This window comes from Amborella trichopoda, chromosome 9 (assembly GCF_054954075.1).
Source record: "Amborella trichopoda isolate Santa Cruz 75 chromosome 9, AtrichopodaSantaCruz75HAP2 v2.0, whole genome shotgun sequence".
Classification (NCBI taxonomy): Eukaryota; Viridiplantae; Streptophyta; class Magnoliopsida; order Amborellales; family Amborellaceae; genus Amborella; species Amborella trichopoda.
In genome coordinates, this window is record NC_142344.1 from 10,516,413 (window position 1) to 10,527,922 (window position 11,510).

Sequence of the window (11,510 nt, forward strand, 5' to 3'; positions counted from 1 at the left end):
ATGTGAAGAATAGAAATTACATAACACAGTGTACTTGGCCGCGTTACACAGCCTCTCAGCCTATAACCAAGGCAAGCACCCATGTTCTCCTAGGGTGCAAGGGCAAAGTGAGCAGTACTCGAGCAAGTACTGTTTATACTCACCCCAGTACTGGGAATATAACAAAAAAGAGGGGCACAAACCCCTATTTCATTTCTCTCTCTCTCTATCTCTCTCTCTCTGAGGCAAAAAGCTGCCACCTTTTCATCTCTCTCTAAAAGGGGGCAGAAATCTATCGTTTTATCTCTCTAAAAGAGGGTGGAGATCCACCCCCTATCTCTCTCCTCCAAGAGAGAGAAAGATGCTTGAATATGAGAGTAGAGAGAGTATGAGAAAGAGAAATGCCTAAGAGAGATAGAGGAGATGCCTATGAGAGAGGAGAGATGATTATGAGAGAAATACCTTAGAGAGATAGAGATGCCTATGAGAAAGAGAGATACATGTGAGAAGAGAGAGAAGCTTGTGAGAGAGATAGAGAGATGCATGTGAGAGAGAGATGACTGACAGGGAAAAAGAGACATGGCAAGAGCTCTCTTTCCCTCCAGCCACCCTCCTAAGGCCCTCCCTCTCTTGGGCATGTCGCTAGGATGCCTTTTTCTTCTTTTTTTTGTTCTTTCAGAGTCCACTCGGACTTGGCCAAGGAACTCGGCTCGGGCTATGGCGCAAGCCGAGTTTCCAAACATTGATATACAACACCAATCAATCCTTTGAAAGCTGGATCAAAGAAACAATGTGCAGCCCAATTAAAATATTATTTGGACCTATGGCTCTATCAAAGCCCTACTCAAGTAACATGTATGATCAAAATCTTGGTCTAGTCAGCCACCCATCTTGGTTCATTTCTAAGAAGAATCCTTGTTATGAATTACTCAGCACAAATAATGTCAACCATGAGCAGGCAAGTCAACTAAGTAGTATGCATTTTAATAAGTTTTCCCATGTGATGGTACCTCAATTAATTTATAGTTCAATGCTTTCAAGCTTGAAAACTTATATCTCAAAGGAACATTGTCCATTGATCCAAGAAACAGTGATTACAACTTATACTCAAACAGTGAACGAAAACTCGACCGCCTTGCCGCCTAGGCGTAGCCTAGGCTGTGGGGTCTCGGCAGACGCCTAGGCAGGTCTAGGCACTCACCTAGAGCCACCCCTTAAAAAATAAAAATTCAAATCCACCCAAATAAAAATTAAGCATGAGTATTGCCTCTCTCTCTCTCTCTCTCTCTCTCTCTCTCGATCAATCAATCAACATATTAGAAGAAGAAAAAGAAGAACATGTTCCAAGCGTTCAAGACCTCTCTCTCACAAATACGGATCCAAAAGAAGAAAAAAGAAAGAGGATGATCTTCAAGAATTTCATGTGGCCTCACATACACACACGCGCACGCACGTACACACACATTCATAAAAGACACACACAAAACAACATATGGCCCCCACCCTAACCCTCTGCCCTTATTTGGGCAGCCGCCTCGCCGCCTAGGCAGTCAAGGCCATGGCAGCCTAGGCGGCCGCCTCCGCCTTTTTGAACATTGTACACAAGTCAAGTGACCACACAAATGTTATGTCCAAATGAACAAATATTCCAACAAATGAAAAACAATATGTCAATGCGTGATGAAAACAACATCAAACAAGGACCAACTGAAATGTTCTGATAGTAACACTAAAACTAACAGCCACCCTCAAACCTATGTTGCTTGGACAAGGATAGTTTAGAAAGTATCAGACAAGGGTACAAGGTGTCAGATTCCCCTTTCCATGAAGAACACAATTCAGCGACATGGTGTATATGATTTCTGAGACAGATTTATGTTTCATAGATGGGCAAATACTTGGAATCATCAATAGAGAAACCATAAGGTCTACATACAGTCCATAACCCAAATGTGCTAGTAAGAATACTATGATGCAAAAAAGGAGTAACAGACCTGACAAGAATGTTTTCAACAATAACTTAGGCCAAACACCAAAGCGAAAAGAATAATAATTACTGTAATATACCATGTTATTGTATCATTGTCTAGTGCAGAATGCTTAAGCATCATCATCATCAGAGCTTTTTCTCAAATATTTGGGGTCGGCGACACGAACCCTAGTCCACCATTCTGCTCTATCAAAGGCCACACGCTTAGTGAGGCCATAAGTCGCCATATCTTTTTTCACTACTTCCAAACATCTTCGTTTGGGCCTACTCTTGTACAGAAGATGTGAAGAATAGAAATTACATAACACAGTGTACTTGGCCGCGTTACACAGCCTCTCAGCCTATAACCAAGGCAAGCACCCATGTTCTCCTAGGGTGCATGGGCAAAGTGAGCAGTACTCGAGCAAGTAGTGTTTATACTCACCCCAGTACTAGGAATATAACAAAAAAGGGGGGCACCAACCCCTATTTCATTTCTCTCTCTCTCTATCTCTCTCTCTCTGAGGCAAAAAGCTGCCACCTTTTCATCTCTCTCTAAAAGGGGGTAGAAATCTATTGTTTTATCTCTCTAAAAGAGGGTGGAGATCCACTCCCTATCTCTCTCCTCCAAGAGAGAAAAAGATGCTTGAATATGAGAGTAGAGAGAGTATGAGAAAGAGAAATGCTTAAGAGAGATAGAGGAGATGCCTATGAGAGAGGAGAGATGATTATGAGAGAAATACCTTAGAGAGATAGAGATGCCTATGAGAAAGAGAGATACATGTGAGAGAGAGAGAGAAGCTTGTGAGAGAGATAGAGAGATGCATGTGAGAGAGAGATGACTGACAGGGAAAAAGAGACATGGCAAGAGCTCTCTTTCCCTCCAGCCACCCGCCTAAGGCCCTCCCTCTCTTGGGCATGTCGCTAGGATGCCTTTTTCTTCTTTTTTTTGTTCTTTCAGAGTCTACTCGGACTTGGCCAAGGAACTCGGCTCGGGCTATGGCGCGAGCCGAGTTTCCAAACATTGATATACAACACCAATCAATCCTTTGAAAACTGGATCAAAGAAACAATGTGAAGCCCAATTAAAATATTATTTGAACCTATGGCTCTATCAAAGCCCTACTCAAGTAACATGTATGATCAAAATCTTGGTCTAGTCAGCCACCCATCTTGGTTCATTTCTAAGAAGAATCCTTGTTATGAATTACTCAGCACAAATAATGTCAACCATGAGCAGGCAAGTCAACTAAGTAGTATGCATTTTAATAAGTTTTCCCATGTGATGGTACCTCAATTAATTTACAGTTCAATGCTTTCAAGCTTGAAAACTTATATTTCAAAGGAACATTGTCCATTGATCCAAGAAACAGTGATTACAACTTATACTCAAACAGTGAACGAAAATTCGACCGCCTTGCCACCTAGGCGTAGCCTAGGCTGTGGGGTCTCGGCAGACGCCTAGGCAGGTCTAGGCACCCACCTAGGGCCACCCCTTAAAAAACAAAAATTCAAATCCACCCAAATAAAAATTAAGCATGAGTATTGCCTCTCTCTCTCTCTCTCTCTCTCTCTCTCTCTCTCTCTCTCAATCAATCAACATATTAGAAGAAGAAAAAGAAGAACATGTTCCAAGCGTTCAAGACCTCTCTCTCACAAATACGGATCCAAAAGAAGAAAAAAGAAAGAGGATGATCTTCAAGAATTTCATGCGGCTTCACATACACACACGCGCACGCACGTACACACACATTCATAAAAGACACACACAAAACAACATATGGCCCCCACCCTAACCCTCTGCCCTTATCTGGGCAGCCGCCTCGCCGCCTAGGCAGTCAAGGCCATGGCAGCCTAGGTGGCCGCCTCTGCCTTTTTGAACATTGTACACAAGTCAAGTGACCACACAAATGTTATGTCCAAATGAACAAATATTCCAACAAATGAAAAACAATATGTCAATGCGTGATGAAAACAACATCAAACAAGGACCAACTGAAATGTTCTGATAGTAACACTAAAACTAACAGCCACCCTCAAACCTATGTTGCTTGGACATGGATAGTTTAGAAAGTATCAGACAAGGGTACAAGGTGTCAGATTCCCCTTTCCATGAAGAACACAATTCAGCAACACGGCTATAACATAAAGATAACAACATCCAACATTATTTACTAATTTTCTATTTCACAACAAGTAGCCTAAAACGCAATTATAACTTGGTTGAATTCACACATGCTTTCAAAGTTAATAGGTGTCTACTAAAAATTAAAAAGAAGATTCAATTCTATATTAATGATGTAGTCAATGATAAGAGAATAAGAAGAAGAATCTAAAAGAGTATGTGTCAATATGTGCGTCAATACATGTCCTAGAAATGCGTACGGTGCCCAAACAGAAGAATCTATGTAAAAGACTCAAAATAAATTATTCTAACACTCAACCTCAAACTCAGATAAATCAGTAAGAGTTTGTCTGTTAACTACTTGCCTTATAGCCTGTCAAGGACATCTAAGAATGATATGATTGTAATTTGATACATCGTTACTGCATTTTACTGTGTATGTAGACAGAAAAATATCCTACATGCCGATAGGCTTATACTGTGGCATAAGCCCATGGGAGGTAGAGGGGTTGCTAGACCCTAAATTTCAGACCCGTGCCTACATCATCTTACTGATCAAAATTAAAATAAAATAAAATAAGTCCATAGAAGAAGGTCCATAATGAGTTGGCCATTTTCAAAGCAAACCATTGATGTGACGGACAATGGATCTTGACCTTCAAGAACTCCAAAAAATAAATAAAATGAAATTCAAAAATAAAATGAAATAAAATTGTTCATTTATTAATCAAAGATGTTTTGCAAAATTTCAGCTCAAGGAAAACTACTCTAGCCATGCGTTTTTAACCATCTACTAGGGAATTAACCCATTCTACAAAGGAGAACATAATTTCGATATGTTCTCAAATGGTGCTAAGGCTATGTTCGAGCCCCAAGGTCTGAAACTCTAGTTTATCAGAAGCGCACAAATCCTCGCATATTTTGATGAAATTGAGCCAGTCAGTATATTTATAAACTACCAGTTTATCAAAGCCTAAAATTGAGTGCCAAGTATTTGGTTATTCCGCCTCTTCTTTCAATGCATTCAACTGACTTTTACCGAACTCATTAGAGCAAATTATGTATCTTGATTCCAATAATACTTATAGGTCATATACACTTCCGAAATATCAGAAAAATAAATAAAAAGTATTACCTTCTAAATGAGCAAAGAGAAATACAGAGTTGAGATCAATACAATAATATGAATGAGATCTAAGCTTACCTTTGTGGCAATGGCAGTAGCAACCATGTTTGATGTAGCGACAGCGAGGAACATGAATACATAACTCAGGTAGTCACAAACCACAGTACCTGGCCCTGCAAACACATGCGATAAAAAAAAATTGTAGAGGAAATAAAAGAGAGATAAACTTTGCAGAAGTGAGAGAAAGATGAATTATACATTGGTGGAAGCAACAGGTATCACCAAAAAAAAAAAAAGGTCAATACAAATCATATAAAGAGATGGGGTAAAATAAAAACCTAAGGCAGCGAGCTCCAAAGAGCTACTCTGGCCAATTACTGCAGTATCTATAAGACTCATCAGAGGACCACAAACCCATAAACCAGTTGCAGGCCCTGCAAACATAACAATATCCTTCATCTGTTTCCAAATACTCTGAGAAGCACCATTACCAAGCCCTAAAATTTCATCACCAGCCTTATTCGAACCAATTTCTCCAATTCCAGAATGCTGACCCATTTCTCCATTACCAAAAGGCTCATTCGACCCAATTTCTCCAACATCAAAAGGCTTTATCTCATCGTGAGAACCAGAAAAGGAAGAAGATAGAGCGGAGGCTCTTCCATGAAATTTGGAACTGGAGGGGGGTGAGACATAGGTTATAGTAGGGATTGGTTGGATGAGAGAGAAAGGGTGGGAAGAGAGGCGGAAAGGGCGATGAGAGAGAAGGGAGTGTCCGCGGAGAATCCATGGAGTAGAAGTAGACAGATGAAGAAGTGCCGATGGGGCCAGCATTTTCGTGCTTCAGGCACTGTTTTTTAGAGAGAAAGAGAGGAAGTTATTGGTTTGTTGGAGCCGTTACTGATGCGCCGAAATGTCCTTCTCGCTCTTTCGGTGCAATTCGCAATTTCGCCTACGGATTCATCCGTAGCTGTTGAGGTAAGGTGCACCTTCAAATTTTTTTCATGCAATATAATTTTGATGTAGAGTAGAGTGTTTTTAGGATTATCTCAAAATTTATTTGTATATTTAAATATAAAATTTTAAATTTTATGAATGATTAGAATCAAGTGGACCTATAACCATATGAAAACCTTGAAAATGGCCAGTATAGATAATATGTTCTAAAATGTACTATTTCTAAGATTTAAAATCTTTTTATTTTTCATGGTCATACATCTCGATGTCGAGATAATCAATCAAAGAGTTTTTCAACATTAAAACTACCTTTGCAATGGATTTTTTAAGCGCATTTATAGTTCTACATTATAAGGTTGCATTATTATATAAACTTTTCCTTCCTGGAGTCGGTGTTCCTCACTTGCTAGTCGAGTTGTTAGGTACAAATGGGAATCCCTCCAGGGAAAATGGTCTGATAGGGCTGCAGGTCTATCAAAATAAGTAAAGCCTCACCTCATAACTCACGCAATAGAAAACATTTACATGGATCATCTTGACTTAATCATTATCGTTGTAAAAACAAATAGAATTTCAATCTCTAAAAATATTGTATATTTTAACAAATTGTTTAGGCGGTTCATTTCACTTTAAAAATAAATGTTCAAAGATTCACAAAGATCTGTACGTTTGTTGAGTTTCAAAATTTATTATCAGAATTGAAGATTGATATTAGAGCCATTATCGAGATTTCTGTCATCGAAAGTGCTTTTCAAACGAGTATTTAAGGTGAGGCTTTATTTAGTTTTTTTTAAAACCTATACCAAAGTTAAAGAGAGGGGCTTGCATAATTGAATTCAATTTCAGGTGGGCGTTCGTTTAGACGTGTAGTTACTCTGCTCAGTGCTTGTTCAAACTGAAGGGAAATTTAAGTGCATCGAAGAGGGAATTTAAAGAAAAAGGCGAGAGATGAGGGACATTGGCTATCCAAAAATTATCGTCCCCTTTAAAATGAAAAAGTTCATATAAGGTTGTAATATCATTTGTAGAAGTAGAGCCGTAATAGGGTATAGATTGGTAAAAGATATGTCATTTTTTGATATTGTTTTAACACATGTTTTAGTTCTACACCGTCCAACTAAAATAGATGGTGTAGAACATGACAACTTTATTTCTACAAATAATATTGCTATCTTATATAAACCGTACCCCATTTAAAAAGCATGATGTGTAGGTTTGGACTTTAGAGGGCCCTGTCCGTTGTTCATGATTTTTTAAGCGGAAATATGTTCAAACATTGGATGAACGGCTGAACTCGGCTCCACTTGGAAAAGGACTCTAAGTTAGGACATATTGTAGTAATTTAGCGATTGAAAAAAAGGAAAAAGTTTATATAAGGTTGCGACCTTAAAATGTAGACTTAAGGTGCAACTCAAAAATCCAATAACAAATGTTGTTTGATGTTGAAACTATCTAATACATCATGTTGACATCAAGATGTATGAATATATGAAAATATATAAAAATTTTGAGTTTCAAAATCACCCACATAAGGAAATCTCATATTACGGGGGATTGGGATTGATATTGATAAGTTTTATAAAGGAAATAGAAATACAAAAGATTAGGACTCTGTGATATATCTCTTGATGCTTAAAATATATATAACATCTATAGGAAGTTTCCTATTTGGTATGGATTCCTAACTTTATATATATATGATGAAACTGCAGAGACCCTATTTGGATCACTATATGGGAAAGGTGGCTTCCTCTAGAAAGAGAGGGACAAGAGCCTCCTATGCATGAGAGGCAATGCCTCGCCTTCAGAGAGAATAGAGTTTCCTATAGAGAGAAATACCCTGATGTGCCTCTTGTAGATTGAGATGTTGATTTCTTGTAAAGAATCGATTCCCATGAAAAATAAGGTGGTTTCCCATTTTAGTGAGATAAAGCATCAGTTACTCTCAAGGGTCACTTCTTAGACAACAATTTAGCTGTGGAATAGATACGGGTCTCTTCTTGGACAATGGTTTAGCTATGGAATAGAGATGAGAGATCAGCTGATCGTGTCGATTAGGAGAGCAGGTCTAAAAATGTTTACTCAATTGGGTTTTGTCGAGGGTTATAAAGGTAACTCTATGTCCCAAAATCTATAATGTAACTTTCATTGGTATAGTTGATTTCAGTTTGCCGTGCATGTAGATGTAGCCCTATTGGGTTGAACCACATAAATCTTTGTGTTCTTGTGGTGTATGTGTTTCATGCTTTATTTATCGTATTATGGCTTGTGCTCTTTCCTATTTTGTTTCTAAATGGATAAATACGCGATCTTGTTGGGATCCAACTTTAGAATGCTTGTTTCTGCATCTAAGAGGGTTATTAAATCATAACAAGTGGTATCAGAACGCATGGTTCACAAGGCTAGTGTTTGTGCATTCGGTTGAAGAAAAGCACGTGAGGTGGAGAAATATGATGGCAAACACTAATTTTCAGTAAAAATGATGAATGAAATTATTTGGTCAAAGATGGAGAATTCATAAAGTTATCCAATAGATGTTGGCATGTGAGCAGGTGATTTTTTATATCAAGGTGGAGATTGTTGGATATGGTGGTTATCCAAAATTACCCACATAAGGAAATCACATATTATGTAGAATTGGAATTTATATTGATAAGTTTCATAAGGAAATAGAAATCCAAAAAATCTAGACTCTGGGATATATCTCTTGCTTCTTGAAATATATGTAACATCTATAGGAAGTTTCTTATTTGGCATGGAGTCTTAACTTTATATATATATAAGATGAAACTGTCGAGAATTGGTGTGCTTTATTTGGGTCACCATATGGAAAATGTTGCTTCCTCTAAAGAGAGAGATAAAGCCTCGTGTACATGAGAGGCAACGCCTCCCCTTCAGAAAGAAGAGAGCTTCCTATTGAGAGAAACGCCTCGATGTGCCTCTTGTATATTAAAAGACTGGTTTCTTGTAGATAATCAATTCCCATTAAGATTTTGAGAGGTTTCCCTTTTTAGTGAGAAAAAGTCTTGGTTGTCCCCTGAGGTATTTTATTGGACAGCAATTTAGTTGTGGAACATATATGGGTCTCTTTTGGACAGTGCTTTAGCTGTGGAAAAAAGATGAGAGATTAGCGGGTCATGCTGATTAGAAGAGCGGATCTAAAAGGGTTTATTCGACTGGGTTTTGTCGAGGGCTTAATGGGAAGAGCATGCGGCGACGCACCTGTGGTGGACGAACCCCTCCTTTTTGAACAGGTTCTTTTCTTCAAGATCACGGGGGCTGACTGGGGACCCTTTGATCCTTTCCTCCTTTCTCCCTCTTGCCTTTTCTCCCCCGCGCCCAGGGGAACACTCCTTGAACCTGCACTTGCAGGAGTCCTCTGGTCAAGGTCGGGCCTAACGACTAGGCAAGAACCTGACCCACCTCCTATCGGGGCATCGAAGCACGGGACCGATCTTCCTTCACATCTCAAGACCGCATCCCCCTTGGCACACCCAAAGATGGAGCCGAGGTCATCAAACAAGGATCTTGTCTCGCCTGTCAAAGACAAAAACTCCAGGCCAGCATCATCCTCGTCCAAGAAACAAGGATGGGCAAGCTCCCTCCAGTTGGCGGGATACTCTCTCAATTCAAACATCATGAAGAAGATGATGGGCGAGAGAAGACCGTAACAATCCCTCGGAACCTTATGCACATCCTCGGACCTTGCTCTTGGGATCTCGAGAAAACAGTAGAGATTTGAAGGCACACCATCCAGCGTGGGTCCATCAACACTGTTGCAGGGTCGAACATCTTCACCTAGAAGTGCAGCACTCGGACGCACTCTAAGACCTGAGACCCGAAAGCCAGCCTCAGCAAAAGGCATGGCTTACCAAACGAAGGCTTCAAGAAAGGAGAGATCTGATCTCCCCCTCTACAAAGAAAGAAAACAATAAAATAAAAAAGAAGCTTCTCAAAAAATAGAAGGCGACGCCCTCATGCTCTCTCGGCCGAAGCCCCTTTTTATAAAGGCCACAAGCCCGTCATAAAAGCACTTTGCTTCCCAAGTAACGCTTCATCCAACCACACAGACATGTGTCACTACAATAGCACCTTGATCGACTGCCAATCAAAGCTCTCCCTTGCCTCGCCTCCTAAGCGTCATTTTCGAAGGATCACTGGTCAAATCTTATGTCATCTCACCTCTTAGGCGTCACTTTCAAAGGATTGCGAGTAAATCTTCTACCTTCCTGGCAACATTTCCTAAAAGCAAATAGGTTCATCATCAAAACGACCCATCTGCCTAGGCAATATCTTGCTACCATGTGGATGCATTCGGCCTCACAAAGTCCCACTTCAGCCATCATCAGATCATAAAAGAAAAAAAAAAACGCTCATCGCTCCAATACGCTCCCCATGTACAAAGGCACTTCTATCCCCTGACATCTCATCTACGGTGTTCACCGCTCCAGCGAACCCCGTCAAAGCCGAATACCTCCAAAGAGAAGAACCCCTGAAAAACAAGAAAAAAATTGGGCATGGTGAAAACCTGCAAGGACGCCATGAGTAAAAATGACAAGCAGGCATGGTCATGAGCCATGAGTAAAAATGGAAAGACAAGGCGGGCGTGACCTCAAAGTCACGAGTAAAAATGCCTCAAAAGGGAGTCAACGAAAACCACGCTTGTGGCACCACGCATATCCAATTTAAGTGAAAACCTGAAAGGAGGTTTGGATTAAAATCAGTAGGTTGATGTAACTACTGCTTAAAAAAAGGAAGACCCCAGCCAACTTCAAAGCAAGAAAAATCACAAAAGGCGCTGAGTAAAAAAAAATCCAAATTCTAGCCCCAGCGCCAAAATCCAAATTCCGGCCCCAGTGCCAAAATCCAAAATTTCGGCCCTAACGCCAAAGTCCAAATTCCGGCCCCAACGCCAAAATCCAAATGCCGGCCCAAGCACCAAAATCCAAAATTCCGGCCCTAGCGCCAAAATCCAAAATCCTTGACCCTAGAGCCAAAAATCCAAACTCCGGCCCCAGCGCCAAAATCCAAATCTCTGGCCCTAGCACCAAAATCCAAATTCCAGCTCAAACGCCAAAATCCAAAATTTCGGCCCCAGCGCCAAAATACAAATCTTTGGCCCCAGTGCCAAAATTCTGGCCATTGTGCCAAAATCCAAATCTCCAGCTCTAGAACCAAAAACTCAATCTTCGACTCTAGAGCCAATAACCCAATCTCCGACCCTATAGCCAAAAATCAAAATCCCCACCCCTAAAGCCAAAAATCCCCCACCAGGTAGATTGGGGTAAAGCCCACCAAGGGAACCCACTAGCTGCTCCAATAAGGAGGCATCGTCGACATGGAGTGGTAAGCCC

At 40.3% G+C, this 11,510-nt stretch overlaps 1 protein-coding gene across 19 annotated transcripts in view; it reads right to left on the minus strand.

Moving 5' to 3' along the window:
- The window catches only part of LOC18424260 (MATE efflux family protein), a 45,072-nt gene extending 38,862 nt beyond the window's left edge, over positions 1 to 6,210 (minus strand). For 17 of the 19 annotated variants that reach the window (XR_016040622.1, XR_016040623.1, XR_016040624.1 and 14 more), the window contains exons 1-2: positions 5,538 to 6,210; positions 5,278 to 5,372 (exon numbers count right to left, since the gene is read on the minus strand). Coding sequence is in view for 1 of the 19 variants with exons in the window: in XM_006828850.4 (XP_006828913.2) it covers positions 5,278 to 5,372; positions 5,538 to 5,658 (216 nt within the window). In the remaining 18 variants the exon portion in view is untranslated. The remainder of the gene's footprint in view (positions 1 to 5,277; positions 5,373 to 5,537) is intronic. The other 2 variants (XM_006828850.4, XM_088846588.1) reach the window with 1 other exon arrangement.
- Between the last annotated feature and the right edge of the window lie 5,300 nt (positions 6,211 to 11,510).